The sequence below is a fragment of the Entelurus aequoreus genome, linkage group LG08 (genome assembly GCF_033978785.1).
Source record: "Entelurus aequoreus isolate RoL-2023_Sb linkage group LG08, RoL_Eaeq_v1.1, whole genome shotgun sequence".
NCBI classification, from domain to species: domain Eukaryota; kingdom Metazoa; phylum Chordata; class Actinopteri; order Syngnathiformes; family Syngnathidae; genus Entelurus; species Entelurus aequoreus.
Window position 1 is genome coordinate 70,038,359 of NC_084738.1, and position 25,344 is coordinate 70,063,702.

At 36.6% G+C, this 25,344-nt stretch overlaps 1 protein-coding gene across 2 annotated transcripts; it reads right to left on the reverse strand.

The window, feature by feature from the left end:
• Nucleotides 1-24,074, reverse strand: LOC133656247 (matrix-remodeling-associated protein 7-like). Of its 2 annotated transcripts, XR_009827117.1 has the most exons (5): nucleotides 23,425-24,074; nucleotides 15,462-15,708; nucleotides 15,196-15,289; nucleotides 4,578-7,296; nucleotides 1-1,424 (listed from the first exon to the last, which is right to left on the reverse strand). XR_009827117.1 is itself a non-coding variant. In XM_062057194.1 (4 exons), exons 1-4 carry the CDS (start codon nucleotides 23,722-23,724, stop codon nucleotides 7,182-7,184), a joined length of 756 nt encoding a protein of 251 aa, XP_061913178.1. In that variant the 5' UTR covers nucleotides 23,725-24,074; the 3' UTR covers nucleotides 1,610-7,181. The 2 variants fall into 2 exon arrangements, 1 of the variants encoding a protein (XP_061913178.1); XM_062057194.1 differs by lacking the exon at nucleotides 1-1,424 and having other exon boundaries at nucleotides 1,610-7,296.
• Nucleotides 24,075-25,344: the final 1,270 nt, after the last annotated feature.

Here is a 25,344-nt window from a genome sequence, read left to right on the forward strand (position 1 = left end):
TAAAAAAGTAATAATTTTACGGGGAAATATTGCAATATTACAGAAACAGAAATAATATGAGAAATTGTTCCCAATTTTATAAGAAAAAAGTCGACACATTGTGAGAAAAAGACTGCTTTTAGTAAAAAATTAAATGTTTTGTTTGTAATTGGTTTTTAGTCTTCATTATTTACTTCAACTTATTACAGTATGTCATTATATAATTTTTTTTTCCCATTAATTTTGGCCAAAGGGGGTGCATTTCAATTTCTTACACACACTTGTTATTTCATATGTTGACCAGAGGGGGAGCACTTTTAAAAGCGACACACAGTCAATTTGAAAAATCCCTCCTTTTTGGGACCACCCTCATTTTGATAGATTTCACCAGCAGGGGTGCAAATGAGACATTCTCTATTAGATGCAATGTTATTGGGACCATGATTTATGTCATCACTTGTTCACACCTCCTCATATGGAAGCTACTTTTCCTTGTTGAGGTCTCAAAAAGGGTAGAAATACCAGAACACACACACACACACACACACACACACACACACACACATAGCCCTATCATGTGTGACCTAGTACTTCTCCCTACGTCCGTGTACCACTCCGTACAGCGGCTTTTTAAAAAGTCATAAATTTTACTTTTTGAAACCGACACCGATAATTTTCAATATTACATTTTTAAAGCATTTATCGACCGATAATATCGGCAGTCCGATATTATCTGACATATCTAGTGATAATATATCATATTGTTGGTGGGGTTTTTTTGCAATCAAATTTTGCTGTTTTTTTTTTACATTTTTTTGTTGTGTTTTGCTTGACTGTAAAAGATACACAACTATGGTCTGAGAAGTAAAAGAAGAGCGACGTTCATATGTTGTTAATATTCAGTCTTTTATTGTTCATAGATAATATTGTAAATCCCACTTTTTTTTTATTTTCATGTACATTTTGGGTGTCACATTCAGTAAAAAACTGTAAAATTTCATTCTGTTTTTTTTTAGGTGGTCTGTCATAACGTTTCTAGAACTCTATAGGACATTTTGACTTTTGGTATTAGTGTTCCTGGAAAAAAAAAGGGACCCCAACACACATACTGTACAACACATTTTTACAGCTAAATATGTATATATCATTAGGGATGATGTTCGAAACCGGTTCTCCCGGTTGTTCGATAAGAAAAGAACCGATTCCATGGACTCGAATCCCTTTTTGAGAACCGGTTCCCGTTATCGAGGCCACTATAGTAAAGAAAAAGAGTTGGTTCTTTATTCGAATCCCTGGGAACGAATCCAATGTTATGCCCATTTGATTGTAGACTCTTACTGACACCTTGTGGCGATATGAAAATACTACGCGTCATTAGTTTGGGCACGTCAGTTCAGTTCATGAGACAATTGAGAAGTAGACAAGTTGTGTTAGCTCTTACAAGCCTTGGAAAAGACAAGTCGGTAAGTAAACTGTTTAACTTGTTTATGTAACTCAATATTAAAGTGGTTAAATTTGATACTAAGATGTGTATTGAAAAACGATTTTTGTGCACTGTTTCAATGGATGTTTTGAGGACTTAAAATGGCTGCCAGTCGTGTATTTCCACCATCGAAATAATTTTTTGGAAGAAGAATTGTTGATTGATGACTGTGGTGTTCTTAGTGTCATAGTGCGTGTAGTTAGTATGTTCCAATAGCAGCAGAAGTGCACTTTTTGGAGAGCTGTATTATTTTCAGTTTTGTGCCCAAGGGACTGATTTTATTTAACACTATATTATTATTTATACACCTATAGTGATCACAGGGACAGGTTGTTTTTGTGTTACTGTATATATTTGTTTTTCTGAAAAATCCCACTTAATATACTTTGGGTAACAGTCAATATTTTTTTAAATTTTTTTTTAGGGGGATAACAGTAAATATTTATTTATTTATTTTATTTTTTTCTTATAAAATAAAAGTGAGCATTTGTTAAAACAAATATTGTGTTTTTTTCCATATACAACAACCTATCTGGATTCGATAAGAGAATCGATAAGGAATCGGTTCGATAAGAGGATTCGATAATGGGCTCGAACTCGATCATTTCTTATCAAACATCATCCCTATGTATCATTTATACACACATACACATTGGCCCCCCGGACACATTCTTTCTCTCAATGTGGCCCCAGAGTCAAAATATTTGCCCAGCTCTGCCTTAGAAGCTACGGTATTTTATATCCTCACAAAAAAACATCACAAGCCTTGGAAAAGACAACTTGTTTATGTAACTCAATATTAAAGTGGTTAAATTTGATACTAAGATGTGTATTGAAAAACGATTTTTGTGCACTGTTTCAATGGATGTTTTGAGGACTTAAAATGGCTGTCAGTCGTGTATTCCCACCATCGAAATCATTTTTTGGAAGAAGAATTGTTGATTGATGACTGTGGTGTTCTTAGTGTCATAGTGCGTGTAGTTAGTATGTTCCAATAGCAGCAGAAGTGCACTTTTTGGAGAGCTGTATTATTTTCAGTTTTGTGCCCAAGGGACTGATTTTATTTAACACTATATTATTATTTATACACCTATAGGGATCACAGAGACAGGTTGTTTTTGTGTTACTGTATATATTTGTTTTTCTGAAAAATCCCACTTAATATACTTTGGGTAACAGTCCTTTTTTTTTTTTTTTTAGGGGGATAACAGTCAATATGTATTTATTTATTTATTTTTTATTTTTTCTTATAAAATAAAAGTGAGCTTTTGTTAAACCAAATATTGTGTTTTTTTCCATATACAACAACCTATCTGGATTCGATAAGAGAATCGATAAGGAATCGGTTCGATAAGAGGATTCGATAATGGGCTCGAACTCGATCATTTCATATCAAACATCATCCCTATGTATCATTTATACACACATACACATTGGCCCCCCGGACACATTCTTTCTCTCAATGTGGCCCCAGAGTCAAAATATTTGCCCAGCTCTGCCTTAGAAGCTACGGTATTTTATATCCTCACAAAAAAACATCACAAGCCTTGGAAAAGACAACTTGTTTATGTAACTCAATATTAAAGTGGTTAAATTTGATACTAAGATGTGTATTGAAAAACGATTTTTGTGCACTGTTTCAATGGATGTTTTGAGGACTTAAAATGGCTGCCAGTCGTGTATTTCCACCACCGAAATAATTTTTTGGAAGAAGAATTGTTGATTGATGACTGTGGTGTTCTTAGTGTCATAGTGCGTGTAGTTAGTATGTTCCAATAGCAGCAGAAGTGCACTTTTTGGAGAGCTGTATTATTTTCAGTTTTGTGCCCAAGGGACTGATTTTATTTAACACTATATTATTATTTATACACCTAGAGTGATCACAGAGACAGGTTGTTTTTGTGTTACTGTATATATTTGTTTTTCTGAAAAATCCCACTAAATATACTTTGGGTAACAGTCAATATTTTTTTTTTTTTTTTTTTTAGGGGGATAACAGTCAATATGTATTTATTTATTTATTTTTCTTATAAAATAAAAGTGAGCTTTTGTTAAACCAAATATTGTGTTTTTTCCCATATACAACAACCTATCTGGATTCGATAAGAGAATCGATAAGGAATCGATTCGATAAGAGGGTTTGATAATAGGCTCGAACTCGATAATTTCTTATCAAACATCATCCCTATATATCATTTATTCACACATACACATTGGCCCCCCGGACACATTCTTTCTCTCAATGTGGCCCCCCCGAGTCAAAATATTTGCCCAGCTCTGCCTTAGAAGCTACGGTATTTTATATCCTCACAAAAAAACATCACAAGCCTTGGAAAAGACAACTTGTTTATGTAACTCAATATTAAAGTGGTTAAATTTGATACTAAGATGTGTATTGAAAAACGATTTTTGTGCACTGTTTCAATGGATGTTTTGAGGACTTAAAATGGCTGCCAGTCGTGTATTTCCACCATCGAAAACATTTTTTGGAAGAAGAATTGTTGATTGATGACTGTGGTGTTCTTAGTGTCATAGTGTGTGTAGTTAGTATGTTCCAATAGCAGCAGAAGTGCACTTTTTGGAGAGCTGTATTATTTTCAGTTTTGTGCCCAAGGGACTGATTTTATTTAACACTATATTATTATTTATACACCTATAGTGATCACAGAGACAGGTGGTTTTTGTGTTACTGTATATATTTGTTTTTCTGAAAAATCCCACTTAATATACCTTGGGTAACAGTCAATTTTTTTTATTTTTTTTTTAGGGGGATAACAGTCAATATGTATTTATTTATTTATTTTTTATTTTTTCTTATAAAATAAAAGTGAGCTTTTGTTAAACCAAATATTGTGTTTTTTTCCATATACAACAACCTATCTGGATTCGATAAGAGAATCGATAAGGAATCGGTTCGATAAAAGGATTCGATAATGGGCTCGAACTCGATAATTTCTTATCAAACATCATCCCTATATATCATTTATTCACACATACACATTGGCCCCCCGGACACATTCTTTCTCTCAATATGGCCCCCCCGAGTCAAAATATTTGCCCAGCTCTGCCTTAGAAGCTACGGTATTTTATATCCTCACAAAAAAACATCACAAACCTTGGAAAAGACAACTTGTTTATGTAACTCAATATTAAAGTGGTTAAATTTGATACTAAGATGTGTATTGAAAAACGATTTTTGTGCACTGTTTCAATGGATGTTTTGAGGACTTAAAATGGCTGCCAGTCGTGTATTTCCACCACCGAAATAATTTTTTGGAAGAAGAATTGTTGATTGATGACTGTGGTGTTCTTAGTGTCATAGTGTGTGTAGTTAGTATGTTCCAATAGCAGCAGAAGTGCACTTTTTGGAGAGCTGTATTATTTTCAGTTTTGTGCCCAAGGGACTGATTTTATTTAACACTATATTATTATTTATACACCTATAGTGATCACAGAGACAGGTTGTTTTTGTGTTACTGTATATATTTGTTTTTCTGAAAAATCCCACTTAATATACTTTGGGTAACAGTCAATATATTTTTTTTTTTTTTTTTTTTTTAGGGGGATAACAGTCAATATGTATTTATTTTTTTTATTATTTTTTTTTATTATAAAATAAAAGTGAGCTTTTGTTAAACCAAATATTGTGTTTTTTTCCATATACAACAACCTATCTGGATTCGATAAGAGAATCGATAAGGAATCGGTTCGATAAGAGGATTCGATAATGGGCTCGAACTCGATCATTTCATATCAAACATCATCCCTATGTATCATTTATACACACATACACATTGGCCCCCCGGACACATTCTTTCTCTCAATGTGGCCCCAGAGTCAAAATATTTGCCCAGCTCTGCCTTAGAAGCTACGGTATTTTATATCCTCACAAAAAAACATCACAAGCCTTGGAAAAGACAACTTGTTTATGTAACTCAATATTAAAGTGGTTAAATTTGATACTAAGATGTGTATTGAAAAACGATTTTTGTGCACTGTTTCAATGGATGTTTTGAGGACTTAAAATGGCTGCCAGTCGTGTATTTCCACCACCGAAATAATTTTTTGGAAGAAGAATTGTTGATTGATGACTGTGGTGTTCTTAGTGTCATAGTGTGTGTAGTTAGTATGTTCCAATAGCAGCAGAAGTGCACTTTTTGGAGAGCTGTATTATTTTCAGTTTTGTGCCCAAGGGACTGATTTTATTTAACACTATATTATTATTTATACACCTATAGTGATCACAGAGACAGGTTGTTTTTGTGTAACTGTATATATTTGTTTTTCTGAAAAATCCCACTTAATATACTTTGGGTAACAGTCAATATTTTTTTAAATTTTTTTTTAGGGGGATAACAGTCAATATTTATTTATTTATTTTATTTTATTTTTTTCTTATAAAATAAAAGTGAGCATTTGTTAAAACAAATATTGTGTTTTTTTCCATATACAACAACCTATCTGGATTCGATAAGAGAATCGATAAGGAATCGGTTCGATAAGAGGATTCGATAATGGGCTCGAACTCGATCATTTCATATCAAACATCATCCCTATATATCATTTATACACACATACACATTGGCCCCCCGGACACATTCTTTCTCTCAATGTGGCCCCAGAGTCAAAATATTTGCCCAGCACTGCCTTAGAAGCTACGGTATTTTATATCCTCACAAAAAAACATCACAAGCCTTGGAAAAGACAACTTGTTTATGTAACTCAATATTAAAGTGGTTAAATTTGATACTAAGATGTGTATTGAAAAACGATTTTTGTGCACTGTTTCAATGGATGTTTTGAGGACTTAAAATGGCTGCCAGTCGTGTATTTCCACCATCGAAATAATTTTTTGGAAGAAGAATTGTTGATTGATGACTGTGGTGTTCTTAGTGTCATAGTGTGTGTAGTTAGTATGTTCCAATAGCAGCAGAAGTGCACTTTTTGGAGAGCTGTATTATTTTCAGTTTTGTGCCCAAGGGACTGATTTTATTTAACACTATATTATTATTTATACACCTATAGTGATCACAGAGACAGGTTGTTTTTGTGTTGCTGTATATATTTGTTTTTCTGAAAAATCCCACTTAATATACTTTGGGTAACAATCAATATTTTTTTATTATTTTTTTTAGGGGGGTAACAGTCAAAATGTATTTATTTTATTTTATTTTTTTCTTATAAAATAAAAGTGAGCTTTTGTTAAACCAAATATTGTGTTTTTTTCCATATACAACAACCTATCTGGATTCGATAAGAGAATCGATAAGGAATCGGTTCGATAAGAGGATTCGATAATGGGCTCGAACTCGATAATTTCTTATCAAACATCATCCCTATATATCATTTATTCACACATACACATTGGCCCCCCGGACACATTCTTTCTCTCAATGTGGGCCCTCCGAGTCAAAATATTTGCCCAGCTCTGCCTTAGAAGCTACGGTATTTTATATCCTCACAAAAAAAACATCACAATCCGCCATATTTTCCGCTTCAGTCGGGGCGTGGGGGAATTTCCCGTAGAATCCAAAACCGTGGCGAGAAAAATCCTGCTATGGGTTCGGAGAGAAAAAAAAAAAGTTCCATCCGTTTCTCCCCTCAGCCTGGGAACTACATCCGACAACGCTTGCGCGCCACAAAGCGGCGTTAGCTCACCGGGCGGCGTCCTTGGCCGTCGCTATGGCAACGCGCGAGAGTCCCCGCGGGCGGGGGGGTCTCAGATGGAGTAGAGGCGCAGTTGCTCCTCCATGTCGCCCTCGGAGACGTCCCCGAACGTCTCCGTGTTGTCCCTCAGCAGCTGGAAGATGGCGGCCAGCTGCTCCCGTTGCACCCTGGGAAGAGAGGATGGCGGCACACGGCGGTAAGTACGCTGGAACATGCAGCCTTGACGAAAGTAATACTGTTCACTTTTGAGTACAACTGACTCCAGGCAGATATTAATGTAGCGATATTGAATGTCTCTAAAAATTCCTCAATGCTTTTTTGTTTTTTTAATGAGCCGCAACATTTTCTCAAAATTAAAATGGACATGAAAGCAAAATATAAAACATAAGTAATCGATACTATTATTAGTACAAAACCCAAAACCAGTGAAGTTGGCATGTTGTGTAATTTGCAAATAAAAACAGAATACAATGATTTGCAAATCCTTTTCAACTTATAGTCAATTGCAAAGACAAGATATTTAACACTCAAACTGAGAAACTAGTTTTTTTTCTGCAAATAATCATTAACTTAGAATTTAATGGCAGCAACACATTGCCAAAAAGTTGTCACAGGGGCATTTTTACCACTGTGTTACATGGCCTTTCCTTTTAACAACACTCAGTAAACGTTTGGGAACTGAGGAGACACATTTTTGAAGCTTCTCAGGTGGAATTCTTTCCCATTCTTGCTTGATGTACAGCTTAAGTTGTTCAACAGTCCGGGGGTCTCCTTTGTGGTATTTTAGGCTTCATAATGCACCACACATTTTCAATGGGAGACAGGTCTGGACTACAGGCAGGCCAGTCTAGTACCCGCACTCTTTTACTATGAAGCCACTTTGATGTAACATGTGGCTTGGCATCGTCTTGCTGAAATAAGCAGGGGCGTCCGTGATAACGTTGCTTGGATAACAAAACCTGTATGTACCTTTCAGCATTAATGGTGCCTTCACAGATGTGTGAGTTACCCATGCCTTGGGTACTAATACACCCCCATACCATCACACATGCTGTCTTTTACACTTTGCGCCTAGAACAATCCGGATGGTTCTTTTCCTCTTTGGTCCGGGCGACACAACGTCCACAGTTTCCAAAAACAATTGGAAATGTGGACTCGTCAGACCACAGAACACTTTTTTTCCACTTTGCATCAGTCCATCTTAGATGAGCTCGGGGCCCAGCGAAGCCGGCGGCGTTTCTGGGTGTTGTTGATAAATGGCTTTCGCTTTGCATAGTAGAGTTTTAACTTGCACTTACAGATGTAGCGACCAACTGTAGTTACTGACAGTGGTTTTCTGATGTGTTCCTGAGCCCATGTGGAGATATCCTTTACACACTGATGTCACTTTTTGATGCAGTACTGCCTGAGGGATCGAAGGTCTCTAATATCATGGCTTACATGCAGTGATTTCTCCAGATGCTCTGAACCTTTTGATGATATTACGGAGCGTAGATGGTGAAATCCCTAAATTCCTTGCAATAGCTGGTTGAGAAATGTTGTTCTTAAACAATTTGCTCAGGCATTTGTTGACAAAGTGGTGACCCTCGCCGCGTCCTTGTTTGTGAATGACTGAGCATTTCATGGAAGCCGGCTTCTTGGGCGTAATGACGTAACTACGCCCATTAGCTTTGGGCGTTGTTAGCTAATTACAGCAATTTGCATAGCTAGCGTTAGCTGTCATTAAATGTTTTCATTGATTGAGACTTTTATAACTTTCCAATGTATTCCACACAGGATATCTCGCCCTCTTCCAGCTTCTCGGGCGTAATGACGTAACTACACGCATTAGCTTTGGGCGTTGTTAGCTAATTACAGCAATTTGCATAGCCAGCGTTAGCTGTCATTGAATGTTTTGATTGATTGAAACTTTTATTAGTAGATTGCACAGTACAGTACACATTCCGTACAATTGACCACTAAATGGTAACACCCGAATAAGTTTTTCAACTTGTTTAAGTCGGGGTCCACGTTAATCAATTCATGGTATTTACCAGTACATGTAAGTAGTGTGTAGAACATACATGTAAGTAGTGTGTACGACACAAATGTATATTCTATTGTAACTGCAAGTTGTTAGTTGCTTCTCTTTTGGACTACTTTTGTGTGTGTGTGTGCACACGCTCCCTGTGCGTGATTTTGAATAATTTTATTGAAATGTAAATAAAATGATAATATATTAAATATAGTATCAGGTAAATAAACAATTAGTGGAATTATTTGATTTCATTTTAACACTGTGTTAAAGATAAACCAATTAAATGATTACAGTATTGATTATAATATCCAGACTTTTTGACACTTAGAAAAAATCCAGTTTTTGAAAATTAGAAAAAATTCCGACTTTTGAACACTTAGAAAAAAAATCCAGATTTTTTGGAACACTTAGAAAAAATCCAGATTTTTTTTTAACACTTACAAAAAATCCAGACTTTTTTGAACAATTAAAAAAAATCCAGACTTTTTGACACTTAGAAAAAAATACCGATTTTTTGACACGGAAAAAATCCAGACTTTGTGACACTTAGAAAAAATCCAGACTTTTTGACATTTAGAAAAAATCCAGACTTTTTGACACTTGGAAAAAAATCCAGTTTTTGACACTTGGAAAAAATCCAGACTTTTTGACACTTAGAAAAAAATCCAGACTTTTTGACACTTGGAAAAAAATCCAGACTTTTTGACACTTACAATAAATCCAGATTTTTTGACACTTACAATAAATCCAGATTTTTTGACATTTAGAAAAAATCCAGTTTTTGACATTTAGAAAAAATCCAGTTTTTGACAATTAGAAAAAATCCAGACTTTTTGACAATTAGAAAAAATACAGTGTTTTTGACACTTGGAAAAAATCCAGATTTTTTTGAACACTTAGAAAAAATCCAGATTTTTTTGAACACTTAGAAAAAATCCAGACTTTTTTGAACACTTAAAAAAAAACCAGACTTTTTGACACTTACAAAAAATAGTATTTTTTCTATTAGAAACATTAATAATTAATAACAAACTAATTCAACAATAGTATGTTTCAACTACTTTCCCCATTAAGGATATAAAGTGTTTTTTTTTGTATCTGATTATTCAATGGATCGTGTTATTTCATACCTACAGGGCTTTCATAATGGCAAACATGTTTTTATATTTTGTATTGTCTTCATAAATATTCATTCCTACTTGGTGGAAATTGGTTTACCATGGTCAAAAAAGAAACCGCGATAAATGAGGGATTGCCGTATGCCGAGGGGCCAATAAAAATGTACACTTGTAGATTCCCTATCTGGACCTTTAGGAAACGGTATTAACGCTTCATATATGGTTATAAATATGAGGTACTGATCTTTGTTAGAAGTAATAGTATATATATATATATAACATATATATATATATATATATATATATATATATATATATATATATATATATATATATATATATATATATATATATATATATATATATATATATATATATATATATATATATATATATAACAGTATAATATACTGTTGAAATTTGATGAAAATGTGCTCACACTTTGACCGTGGTCCTCTCTATAAATGTGCAAATCAATAAGAGTAAATCGGAGTTGATCAATATGTCGCGCACCAATGCTTTATTTTGAAATAATGCTGGCCAGCATCCTTTCAGCAGTTTGGCGAGCGACGCAACAGCAGCGCCCCCTTGTGGCCCAGCAGAGGAGCGCAGCCAGAGGATTAAAGCGACACTGGGCCGGGAGACCCAATCAACACCTGAGCGTCTCCTGACGTGCTCGCACCTTTAATGTGGTGAAGCAGGGGCCCTAAGCAACATTTTATTTGGGGCCCCCACTCCCCTCTTTGCAAAAATGTTCACACTTTTTTATTTTATGCTTCTTTTTTTTCATTTTTTTTTTCAAACAAACTGTAAATTCATTTGAGACATTTTTTGTACTATAACTAGGGATGATACTCGAAACCGATTTTCCCGGTTGTTCGATAAGAAAAGAACCGAGTCCTCGGACTCTAATCCCTTTTTGAGAACCGGTACCCGTTCTCGAGACCACTATAGTAAAGAAAAAGAGTTGGTTCTTTATTCGAATCCCTCGGAACGAATCCCGTCCCGACAAGAAATGCCCCGTGAGTAGGGATGTCCGATAATGGCTTTTTGCCGATACCCGATATGCCGATATTGTCCAACTCTTTAATTACCGATACCGATATCAACCGATACCAATATCAACCGATATATACAGTCGTGGAATTAACACATTATTATGCCTAATTTGGACAACCAGGTATGGTGAAGATAAGGTACTTTTTAAAAAAATGAATCAAATAAAATAAGATAAATAAATTAAAAACATTTTCTTGAATAAAAAAGAAAGTAAAACAATATAAAAACAGTTACATAGAAACTAGTAATTAATGAAAATTATTAAAATTAACTGTTAAAGGTTAGTATTATTAGTGGACCAGCAGCACGCACAATCATGTGTGCTTACGGACTGTATCCCTTGCAGACTGTATTGATATATATTGATAGGAACCAGAATATTAATAACAGAAAAAAAACACTTTTGTGTGAATGAGTGTAAATGGGGGAAGGAGGTTTTTTGGGTTGGTGCACTAATTGTAAGTGTATCTTGTGTTTTTTATGTGGATTTAATAAAAAAAACAAAAAAAAACGATACTGATAATAAAAAAAACGATACCGATAATTTCCGATATTACATTTTAACGCATTTATCGGCCGATAATATCGGCAGACCGATATTATCGGACATCTCTACCCGTGAGACATCACAAGAAATGACGTCACGTAGCTCAGTCATTAGGCGCAGATAGCGAAAGCAGGAAAAACAATGGACCGGAAAAAGCGCTCCAAGGTGTAATAAAGTTCAAAACAAAAGGTATAATCCAATGAATAACTTTACTGAGAGATTTGAGCAGGGTACAAACACATGACCAACACTTTTACGACCAACCGGAAACATAGCAACCAGGCTAGCAACGCACCTCCTTTACGGCAGCTGTCGCGACGTTCTTAAAGCAACCGCAGCACATACATATATATACAACATATCTCCCTTTTTTAACTTTTGTTTGTCTTTCCTTGTAAACAAAACAAAATCACACTGTATATGTGTTGTCTGTCTAATTATAAATAATGCAGACGAGGCGTGTTGGCTGAGTTCTTGACGTTTACTTTCACAGCGAGCTCATAACCTCATTCTTAGCTGCCAGCGTGGCGACATGCAACAACACTTTTCGGGGCTACCGCGCATGCTCGTCACTCCCGTTGCATGCTGTGTAGTGTAGTTGTTATATTCCCTAGCTCAGGGGTCACCAACCTTTTTGAAACCAAGAGCTACTTCTTGGGTACTGATTAATGCGAAGGGCTACCGGTTTGATACACACTTAAATAAATTGCCAGAAATAGCCAATTTGCTCAATTTACCTTTAACTCTATGTTATTATTAATAATTAATGATATTTACACTTAATTGAACGGTTTAAAAGAGGAGAAAACACGAAAAAAATGACAATTAAATTTTGAAACATAGTTTATCTTCAATTTCGACTCTTTAAAATTCAAAATTCAACTGAAAAAAAGAAGAGACAAACTAGCTAATTTGAATCTTTTTGAAAAAATTAAAAAAAGAATTTATGGAACATCATTAGTAATTTTTCCTGATTAAGATTAATTTTAGAATTTTGATGACATGTTTTAAATAGGTTAAAATCCAATCTACACTTTGTTAGAATATATAACTAATTGAACCAAGCTATATTTCTAACAAAGACAAATCATTATTTCTTCTAGATTTTCCAGAACAAAAATTTTAAAAGAAATTCAAAAGACTTTGAAATAAGATTCAGATTTGATTCTACAGATTTTCTAGATTTGCCAGAATAATTTTTTTGAATTTTAATCATAAGAAGTTTGAAGAAATATTTCACAAATATTCTTCGTTGAAAAAACAGAAGCTAAAATGAAGAATTAAATTAAAATGTATCTATTTTCTTTACAATACAATTTTTTTTTTTACTTGAACATTGATTTAAATTGTCAGGAAAGAAGAGGAAGGAATTTAAAAGGTAAAAAGGTATATGTGTTTAAAAATCCTAAAATCATTTTTAAGGTTGTATTTTTTCTCTAAAATTGTCTTTCTGAAAGTTATAAGAAGCAAAGTAAAAAAAAATAATGAATTTATTTAAACAAGTGAAGACCAAGTCTTTAAAATATTTTCTTGGATTTTCAAATTCTATTTGAGTTTTGTCTCTCTTAGAATTAAAAATGTCAGGCAAAGCGAGACCAGCTTGCTAGTAAATAAATAACATTTTAAAAAATAGAGGCAGCTCACTGGTAAGTGCTGCTATTTGAGCTATTTTTAGAACAGGCCAGCGGGCTACTCATCTGGTCCTTACGGGCTACCTGGTGCCCGCGGGCACCGCGTTGGTGACCCCCCCTAGCTCATAACATCACATCTTTCCCCCTATAAAGAAATAATGTTAACTCAATAAAGTGTATTTCTTTTTTTAGCTTTAACTTTTCATTTTTTTAGCATTGTAACCACATTTGCAAACAACTTTTCTCTTCATAGAATTTTCTTTCAATAAAGAAATAAAGTGCAAAAATGTCAAAGCATCATAACAAACAGTTATGTTCCAATAGCAGCAGAAGTGCACTTTTTGGAGAGCTGTATTATTTTCAGTTTTGTGCCCAAGGGACTAATTTTATTTTACACTATATTATTATTTATACACCTATAGTGATCACAGAGACAGGTTGTTTTTGTGTTACTGTATATATTTGTTTTTCTGAAAAATCCCACTTAATATACTTTGGGTAACAACAGTCAATATTTAATTTAATTTTTTTAGGGGGGTAACAGTCAATATTTATTTATTTATTAGATTTTAGTTTTTTCTTGTATAAAAAAAGTTAGCTTGTGTTAAACCAAATATTGTGTGTTTTTTTCCATATACAACAAACTATCTGGACTCGATAAGAGATTCGATAAGGAATCGGTTCGATAAGAGGCTCGAACTCGATAATTTCTTATCAAACATCATCCCTAACTCAGGGTTTCCCACACATTCATTTATTTGTGGCGGCCCGCCACGAAATAATTACGTCCGCCACAAATTTTAAAAAAATTTAAAAAAAAAAAAAAAAAAAAAAAAAGTTTTTATTTTTTTTTGTCCTCTCCAGCTTCTCAGGCAAATCATATAGTTGATGTAGATGCCCATATCGGCTGTTCAGATTTACTTTACAAAAGAGAAGTGTAGGATACTTCTCTTGTTACCTTATTTGTATTTGACTTTATTAAATGTATTTATATTAGAAACACAACATGTGTATATAACAAAGGGTGCAAAGTCTGCAGGCAGTAGGAAACACATGGTTAAGTGTAGGGAGTAAAACTGATGGCAGTCTAAAGTTCAAGATTTTTGGAGCTCTTTGTTCAGTGGATCAGATGTTTGATGAAGCTCTGTGTCTATCTACCACCACTACTGTTTTCTGTTTATTTGTTACTGACTGTGGCAGGACACCACTGCCTCTGTTTCACTTTATGTTGCTGGTAAATAATATGGTTGTAGTAGTAGGCCAAAGTTAAATTATTTAGTATGCACTAATTAAAGGGGCAGAGCTTTGAGACATTTTAGCTTTTATATTTTATAAGATATATTTTTTGTAAGAACCACAATTAATACATATATTTCAGTGAATAACTTATTGTTCAAATCTGTATATAAATATGTACATAAAGTGTTGTAATTATATTTTAAAGTGGATGGATGGATGAATGGATGGACGTTTAAAACAAAACTGTTATTATGAATTAGTAAGTATACATTTTTTGAGCCTTTTTAGAGAAAATCAAATCATAGTAGTAAATTATGCAAATTACTCGATGATGTCATGGTGACCACGCCCACAGCCACGCCCCCACCGCCGCAGGTATCTTGGCAGTTTATGGGAACCACTGTAACTATAACTAATTCAAAATAGGTTTGACACCCCTTGCTTTAGACACTGACCTCTGCTCCTCTTCCAGCTCCTCTTTGGACATCATCATCTCCATGTGGTGGGATCGCGACTTTCCAGGGACGTACTGGAAGGAGTTGTTGAAGTCTGAGAAGAGAGTCCACTCTTATCAATGAGATATATATTGATCAAAATCACAGAGATGTATCACCTGGCAGGTTTTCACATTGATTTTAGCATCTTAAATGTATCAAAGAGATACCAGCTTTACGGGTTGGTCCCTAATAAACTGGCAATTGAACGGTTTCTCGGCGCTCACCGTTGACCTCCGGGCTCTCTGCGGCTCCCTCGGTCTGGGGGTCAGAGAAAGCACACTTTAGGAGCTCCTGGTCAGAGAGCCCGATGAAGGAGCGCCGTCCCCGCCCCGACGAGGCCTCGGACGACGAGTCGAAGCTCGTGTGCCTGGAGTCGGGCCTCGGCACGGACAGGGTGGACGCCGACGAAGAGGAGCGCTCGGCCGCCGGGGGCGCCGGCTCCTCGCTGATGGGGCTGAGCGGCGCGTCCTCCTGCGGGAGAATGAGGCGGCCAGAAAAGGAGAGGCGTCACTTTTTTTTTGCACCGTCGTCGTCACCTCTGATCCCTCTGGGGATGATTGACAGCTCACTCCCAGGACTCTACACAGCTTGGAGAGTGTTAATTGCTAATTGTTAGTTTTGTCCATCTAAGCCTGTTTGCCAAACGTTTGTTAATATGTGGACAGTACAGTGGACCCTCCATTTACGTGCGACTAAAAAGGGACAAGCTGTAGGAAAATGGATGGATGTTTACATTCGAAATGTGCCTGCGTTCACTTTCTGCACCGCCTGCAAGGAAAAAATCAGGGCGCAGCATATTATTGAGGAGGCGGAGCCCTCTAGTCACATGCTGCACATTGCAGTAGTACACACTACTGTAGTGATGTGCGATACCGCTGATTTTCTTTCCAATCCGATACCAATAAAATAATAATAATAATAGATTTTATTTGCAAAAAGCACTTTACATTGAGTAAACAACCTCAAAGTGCAACAGCGTATTAAAATAATAAAATCTAGAACAGCCTAATAGCTAGACCTAGTATGCATATATCTAAGAAAAGGCTTTTTTTAAAAAGAAGGGTTTTTAAGCCTTTTTTAAAAGCATCCACAGTCTGTGGTGCCCTCAGGTGGTCAGGGAGAGCGTTCCACAGACTGGGAGCGGCGGAGCAGGGCGCAGCATTTTATTGAGGAGGCGGAGCCCTCTAGTCACATGCTGCACATTGCAGTAGTACACACTACTGTAGTGATGTGCGATACCGCTGATTTTCTTTCCAATCCGATACCAATAAAATAATAATAATAATAGATTTTATTTGCAAAAAGCACTTTACATTGAGTAAACAACCTCAAAGTGCAACAGCGTATTAAAAAAATAAAATACAAATAAAAACTAGAACAGCCTAATAGCTAGACCTAGTATGCATATATCTAAGAAAAGGCTTTTTTAAAAAGAAGGGTTTTTAAGCCTTTTTAAAAAGCATCCACAGTCTGTGGTGCCCTCAGGTGGTCAGGGAGAGCGTTCCACAGACTGGGAGCGGCGGAGCAGGGCGCAGCATTTTATTGAGGAGGCGGAGCCCTCTAGTCACATGCTGCACATTGCAGTAGTACACACTACTGTAGTGATGTGCGATACCGCTGATTTTCTTTCCAATCCGATACCAATAATAATAATAATAATAATAGATTTTATTTGCAAAAAGCACTTTACATTGAGTAAACAACCTCAAAGTGCAACAGCGTATTAAAAAAATAAAATACAAATAAAAACTAGAACAGCCTAATAGCTAGACCTAGTATGCATATATCTAAGAAAAGGCTTTTTTAAAAAGAAGGGTTTTTAAGTTTTTTTTTAAAAGCATCCACAGTCTGTGGTGCCCTCAGGTGGTCAGGGAGAGCGTTCCACAGACTGGGAGCGGCGGAGCAGGGCGCAGCATTTTATTGAGGAGGCGGAGCCCTCTAGTCACATGCTGCACATTGCAGTAGTACACACTACTGTAGTGATGTGCGATACCGCTGATTTTCTTTCCAATCTGATACCAATAATAATATCAATAATAGATTTTATTTGCAAAAAGCACTTTACATTGAGTAAACAACCTCAAAGTGCAACAGCGTATTAAAAAAATAAAATACAAATAAAAACTAGAACAGCCTAATAGCTAGACCTAGTATGCATATATCTAAGAAAAGGCTTTTTTAAAAAGAAGGGTTTTTAAGGTTTTTTTAAAAGCATCCACAGTCTGTGGTGCCCTCAGGTGGTCAGGGAGAGCGTTCCACAGACTGGGAGCGGCGGAGCAGGGCGCAGCATTTTATTGAGGAGGCGGAGCCCTCTAGTCACATGCTGCACATTGCAGTAGTACACACTACTGTAGTGATGTGCGATACCGCTGATTTTCTTTCCAATCCGATACCAATAAAATAATAATAATAATAGATTTTATTTGCAAAAAGCACTTTACATTGAGTAAACAACCTCAAAGTGCAACAGCGTATTAAAAAAATAAAATACAAATAAAAACTAGAACAGCCTATTAGCTAGACCTAGTATGCATATATCTAAGAAAAGGCTTTTTTAAAAAGAAGGGTTTTTAAGGTTTTTTTTAAAAGCATCCACAGTCTGTGGTGCCCTCAGGTGGTCAGGGAGAGCGTTCCACAGACTGGGAGCGGCGGAGCAGGGCGCAGCATTTTATTGAGGAGGCGGAGCCCTCTAGTCACATGCTGCACATTGCAGTAGTACACACTACTGTAGTGATGTGCGATACCGCTGATTTTCTTTCCAATCCGATACCAATAATAATAATAATAATAGATTTTATTTGCAAAAAGCACTTTACATTGAGTAAACAACCTCAAAGTGCAACAGCGTATTAAAAAAATAAAATACAAATAAAAACTAGAACAGCCTATTAGCTAGACCTAGTATGCATATATCTAAGAAAAGGCTTTTTTAAAAAGAAGGGTTTTTAAGGTTTTTTTTAAAAGCATCCACAGTCTGTGGTGCCCTCAGGTGGTCAGGGAGAGCGTTCCACAGACTGGGAGCGGCGGAGCAGGGCGCAGCATTTTATTGAGGAGGCGGAGCCCTCTAGTCACATGCTGCACATTGCAGTAGTACACACTACTGTAGTGATGTGCGATACCGCTGATTTTCTTTCCAATCCGATACCAATAATAATAATAATAATAGATTTTATTTGCAAAAAGCACTTTACATTGAGTAAACAACCTCAAAGTGCAACAGCGTATTAAAAAAATAAAATACAAATAAAAACTAGAACAGCCTATTAGCTAGACCTAGTATGCATATATCTAAGAAAAGGCTTTTTTTAAAAGAAGGGTTTTCAAGCCTTTTTAAAAAGCATCCACGGTCTGTGGTGCCCTCAGGTGGTCAGGGAGAGCGTTCCACAGACTGGGAGCGGCGGAGCAGGGCGCAGCATTTTATTGAGGAGGCGGAGCCCTCTAGTCACATGCTGCACATTGCAGTAGTACACACTACTGTAGTGATGTGCGATACCGCTGATTTTCTTTCCAATCCGATACCAATAATAATAATAATAATAATAGATTTTATTTGCAAAAAGCACTTTACATTGAGTAAACAACCTCAAAGTGCAACAGCGTATTAAAAAAATAAAATACAAATAAAAACTAGAACAGCCTAATAGCTAGACCTAGTATGCATATATCTAAGAAAAGGCTTTTTTAAAAAGAAGGGTTTTTAAGCCTTTTTTAAAAGCATCCACAGTCTGTGGTGCCCTCAGGTGGTCAGGGAGAGCGTTCCACAGACTGGGAGCGGCGGAGCAGGGCGCAGCATTTTATTGAGGAGGCGGAGCCCTCTAGTCACATGCTGCACATTGCAGTAGTACACACTACTGTAGTGATGTGCGATACCGCTGATTTTCTTTCCAATCCGATACCAATAATAATAATAATAATAGATTTTATTTGCAAAAAGCACTTTACATTGAGTAAACAACCTCAAAGTGCAACAGCGTATTAAAAAAATAAAATACAAATAAAAACTAGAACAGCCTATTAGCTAGACCTAGTATGCATATATCTAAGAAAAGGCTTTTTTAAAAAGAAGGGTTTTCAAGCCTTTTTAAAAAGCATCCACGGTCTGTGGTGCCCTCAGGTGGTCAGGGAGAGTGTTCCACAGACTGGGAGCGGCGGAGCAGGGCGCAGCGTTTTATTGAGGAGGCGGAGCCCTCTAGTCACATGCTGCACATTGCAGTAGTACACACTACTGTAGTGATGTGCGATACCGCTGATTTTCTTTCCAATCCGATACCAATAATAATAATTATAATAATAGATTTTATTTGCAAAAAGCACTTTACATTGAGTAAACAACCTCAAAGTGCAACAGCGTATTAAAAAAATAAAATACAAATAAAAACTAGAACAGCCTATTAGCTAGACCTAGTATGCATATATCTAAGAAAAGGCTTTTTTAAAAAGAAGGGTTTGTAAGCCTTTTTTAAAAGCATCCACAGTCTGTGGTGCCCTCAGGTGGTCAGGGAGAGCGTTCCACAGACTGGGAGCGGCGGAGCAGAAAGCCCGGTCTCCCATTGTTCGTAGCTTTGTCCTCGGAGGTTAGCCTGTCCGGAGCGGAGGTGTCGCGTGGAGGATTTGGGGGTGAGTAGTTCTTTGAGGTAGAGGGGGGGGCATTTCCATGGAGGCACTTACTACCAAGTAAAAGCCAGGCTGGTATCGGCAATACCGATACCAGATACTTCGTGCAAATAAAACCACTGTCAGTAACTACAGTTTGTCGCTACGTCTGTAAGTGCAAGTTAAAACTCTACTATGCAAAGCGAAAGCCATTTATCAACAACACCCAGAAACGCCGCCGGCTTCGCTGGGCCCGAGCTCATCTAAGATGGACTGATGCAAAGTGGAAAAGGGTTCTGTAGTCTGACGAGTACACATTTCAGTCCAACTTTCACATGATCTTAATCCATCCATCCATTTTCTACCGCTTGTCCCTTTTTTGGGGTCGCGGGGGGTGCTGGAGCTTATCTCAGCTTATCCGATTATATTAATGATTAATTATATATCCAGTATTCTAAAATAATATGTACACATACAGTACAGGCCAAAAGTTTGGACACACCTTTTCATTTCAATGTGTTTATTTCTTTATTTTCATGACTATTTACATTGTAGATTGTCACTGAAGGCATCAAATCTATGACACCTGTGAAGTGAAAACCATTTCAGGTGACTTCCTGGCGTCTTGTGAGGGGCATTTTGTACTCCCTTGTCCCAGGAAGAATGCTTTGCGAAAATCTTTTAGTTATAGATCCGTATCGCTCTGGAATAACCTGCCTCAAATTCTCACCGGCATTGAAAGTAAACAGGTTTGTTTTCTTATTGATGCTTTTATTTGTTTCCGTAGCTGTGTAGTTATAATTATATGTTTTTAATTGTAATTGTATTGAGTTTGTGTACCACAGGAAGACTAGTGGGTTGTTGTGGCAACCAGCTAATGGGGATCCTTAATAAAAATAAAATCAAACCTCTTGAAGCTCATCGAGAGAATGCCAAAAGTGTGCAAAGCGGTAATCAGAGCAAAAGGGTGGCTATTTTGAAGAAACTAGAATGTAAAACGTGTTTTCAGTTATTTCACCTTTTTTTTGTTAAGTACATAACTTCACATGTGTTCGTTCATAGTTTTGATGCCTTCAGTGACAATCTACAATGTAAATAGTCATGAAAATAAAGAAGGTGTCCTAACTTTTGGCCTGTACTGTCTGCTAAAACTTTAAAAGTTGTGTATTTTAAAATAATAACACATCTACCTAAAAAAAAACAACAGTATAAATGTAAGAAAAAAAAGGGCAAAAAATCGGAATGTAATGAGAAAAAAATATAATTTTGAAATAATAATTAATAATAATATACTTAGTCACCTATAATGGTAGGCAACAGACCAAACACCCTGATGCCCTCGTTCTCATGTCGCTTCTTTGGACACGATTTTACCCACTTCCCACCAATATTTGCAACACAAAGTTAAATAAATATCTGTTTTTGAGCATTTAAAAACAAATGAAAAAATATCCTAATGGTTCCCCCATACTTGACTTTTAAGTATTTGGCCTATGGTGGAAATGGTTTAGACATCCCTGACCTAAGATATTAGAAGTTCTCCAAATAAAAATAAAATATAACTAAAATATAAACAAATTCAGCTAATTATTAAAAAATTAAATATTATTAACCTCTGAATTCAACTGAAAAATTACCGCTGCCATAATAAACACTGTTAAATATCTAACTAAACATTAATATTTTCGCACAGGCAGAATTTTTGACACACTCTGTTATGCAGTTAAACAACCATATTATTTTTTTCTTTCTATTCTTACATGGGAAAAAAAAACCCGTAAAATGTAAGAAAAAAATAACAAAAAAGGAGAACAATTATTAATAATAATATACTTAATCACCTATATTAGAAAGCTGACACAATATCTGTTTTTAGAATTTTTTAAAACAAAAAAATATCAATATGGCCTTTGCATACTTTGACATTTCCGTATGCGACCATTGGTGGGAAACATTTGGACACCCCCAAATTTAATTTATCAAAAGTATTGATATTTTGATTTGAGGATCGATATCAGAGCATAAAGATCTGGTATCGGCGGTAACGATATTTTAGTATCGATCCACACATCACTACAACTCAGTTGTTCGTCTGTGCCTTTTGACAAGTTCTGTCCATTTTCCTAACTCAATATGAGACCTAAAAACTTGTGGAAAGAAAGAGGGAATCACTGTGTAGTTAAAAATAAACTGACTATTTGCCATGAGTAAATTTTTTGGAAGAATTGACAAAGCATGCAGTTAGAATTGGGATGGGAACGGACTTTTGCAGAAAAATATGCCAGAGCAGACCTGTTCCACAGCGGCAGAACCAATCAAATGTTTAAATCGAGGGTCCACTTCAGCTGCTTGAATATAAACCGCAGACATTGTGCAGTAGTGTCCTTTCACTGACCATTTAAGAGCTTTCTTATGTCCTCTGACAGGACAAGCGGGAGACAAGAAGGTAAACAGCTTAAGGCGGTGACATCATCCAGCAGAGCTTACCACTTGAGGTGGGCGATACTGCAAATTTTGGACACCAACTAAACACAGGGACAGTAACGGCGATATCAATACAATAGCCATACCGTTACAAGAATCCTGATAAACATCTTGAACCTTATTTAAAACATTAGATATTTTTATTTATCTCACAGTGTGAACCATAACTTACTTAACTGTTTATTTAAGAGAACTTTATCCATTGTTTGCTCGGTTAATAATTATTTACGTACTTGTTTCATTTGTCTAGTTATTTAATCACTACTGTGTTAGTGATTGAGCAAGAACAAATGTGTTGAAAATTGCTATGAGGGTTAGATAAGCTCTGCTTCCTTTTATCCCTTTTCCGATATGCTGTAATGAGAAATTTTTTATTTTTATGTGAATTTTCAAAATAAAATTACACCATAACCATTTAAAAAGATCATTGAATGATTTCCTGAATTTTTGCCTTTAATTCGTTAATCATAATCATAATCAGAATTAAGTATTTTGGCCATACAATTTTTTTTTTTTTAAATAAATACTGTTAATTAGGGGTGTCCAATAATGGCTTTTCCCCCGATATTGTCCAACTCTTAATTACCGATACCGATATCAACCGATACCGATATATACAGTCGTGGAATTAAACACATTATTATGCCTAATTTGGACAACCAGGTATGGTGAAGATAAGGTCATTTTTTAAAAAAAATTATAAAATAAAATAAGATAAATTAAAGAAAAATTATTGAATACAAAAGAAAGTAAAACAATATAAAAACAGTTACATAGAAACTAGTAACTAATGAAAATGAGTAAAATTAACTGTTAAAGGTTAGTACTATCAGTGGACAGGCAGGCCGATATTATCGGGCATCTCTACTATTAAAAACAAATTAGCTTACTCCCTTTTATTACATAACACCGGGCCTTACTTTGTTTACACTATTGACTTGGGCCGTGTTCCCAGAGTTTTAAGCACTACTAAAACAGCTATTCGTGAGAAAAAACATAACATAAAATATCGATCCCCACGACATTGGTATCGACAATATCGATGTTTGAATCGACGTACCCCGGCCAAGAGAATAAACAAACAAACAAACTAAGATGGCGGACACTCACTGACTGCACACACTTCACCACGTCCCAGTGGTCGTGGGAGCTGCCGCTCAGCTCGCACCAGTCGTCCGCCGCCTTCTTGCCCTTCTTCGTGTCCGGTACATGGCCGTTCTGCTTGGCCGCTGGCTCGCCTCCCGCCGTGTCCGGTCCCGGGTGACTCCGAGCGTCGAGAGGGTCCTGAGGCGGAGGAGGCGGCGGCGGCGGCGGCGGCGGCGGCGAGGAGGAGCCGTTCAGCAGCGACGTCGCGACCACCAGTGCGAGCAAGGTGAAGATGACAGCTGATAAAATGAAAGTTGGATCCATAGTTAAGATTTTATTTGTAATTTATTTAACGGTCCCGAGTCAATGCACCGACATCCATAGCGGCGCTTTAAGGATAATCTACAAACCGGAGTGAACGAGCGGCGTTTATTGGATAAAGCTAGTCTGGGTATGTCGTCACTTCCGGTTGACCGCCGCGTTCCCCCCCTCCCCCCCGTATTAGTCTCATGAGCGCTGAGGTGGATCAGGCGCGGCGGCAACGTGCTCGGCTCATCAACCGCGGCGTTAATCCAGCACCGTGCGGCAGATGGACGCTCGGTGACGGGACCCGTGTTGACACACGAGCAGGGTTCTTACACGTCAATCATCTCTGTGATGTCCGAGGTGACAACGTCCGGGTTACAAAGCGGCACCTGACAGCCACTTAGCTTCTGCCTCCCTAGGTCCTAATGCCCACCCATTTATAACCGCATTACGTTTAAAATGAAGAAACTATTAACGAAAACAGGAACATTTTAAATTAAATGGCATCCTTTGGGGGAAAGCAGTGCACATTAAATGGGTTTGCTATGAAAATAGTTACTTTGACAAATAGGGCATTAAAATAGGCTGACCATATTCTGAAATCCCAAAAAGAGGACACATATGCGTGCCAAGGCCGGTGTTGTACTGAAATCTGTTACCCATCGGAATTTGTAACTCCAGGGGGCGATGTTCCCATGGCGTTTGTTTGATGGTTAAACGGCAAGCCCAAGGAGGAGAAGAAGAACGCTTGCGTAAATGGCGTAAACTATCCTTAATGCTGAAACGTCAGTTGTTTACATTATACTACAGCATAATCCAATCCGATCCACTTTATTTATATAGCACATTTAAACAACAAAATATTTCCAAAGTGCTGCACAACAATATTAAAAACAACATTCAAATACTATCTTGAGCTCCAATGACTGAAAAAAAAACAAATACATATAAAAAAAAATATGATTAAAAACTATAAATTTTAATAGTATTTTCTATATTGGAAAATGCATGTGTGTGAGAGAGAATCAACAGCTGATACAATGGACTCATATTATAATGAAAGTAAGTCATTGATTTCCAGAATATGTGTAATTTATTAATGCTGAAATTCTGACAACTGACGTTTCAGCATTAAGGATAGTTTACGCCATTTACGCAAGTGTTCTTCTCTTCTTTGGGCTTACCGTTATACCATCAAACAAACGCCATGGGAACATCGCCCCCTGGAGTTACAAATTCCGATGGGTAACAGATTTCGGTACAACACCTGGACTAGGTGAAAATTTGCCAGATACTCGAACTTGCTTCATAAATAATATATTTATTTAAATAAAGCATTTTTCTCTTCTGTTGACAGCAGTGTTGGCGCTACGAATTTTCAAAATCAAGTCATGAAAATGTAAATTTTTGGGGTCCCACTTTTTTGTAAGCGTTTTGAAAACAAATGACAAATGTATGCATTCTCCTGTTATATTTCACAATTCTATATTGTGATTTGGAAAAAGGTTGTCATAAACGTAAAAAAAGATAATACAAAACAAAACAAATGTGTATACATCCATCTTCCGCTTATCCGAGGTCGGGTCGTGGGGGCAGCAGCCTAAGCAGGGAAGCCCAGACTTCCCTCTCCCCAGCCAC

Excerpts from the sequence above, each read along its gene's own strand:
- LOC133656247 (XM_062057194.1), bottom strand. The coding sequence starts at position 23,724 with ATGGATCCAACTTTCATTTTATCAGCTGTCATCTTCACCTTGCTCGCA. Across the intron at positions 15,709-23,424 it reads TGGTGAAGTGTGTGCAGTCA|GAGGACGCGCCGCTCAGCCC; the intron begins GTGAGTGTCCGC and ends ATTCTCCCGCAG. Across the intron at positions 15,290-15,461 it reads AGAGAGCCCGGAGGTCAACG|ACTTCAACAACTCCTTCCAG; the intron begins GTGAGCGCCGAG and ends CTCTCTTCTCAG.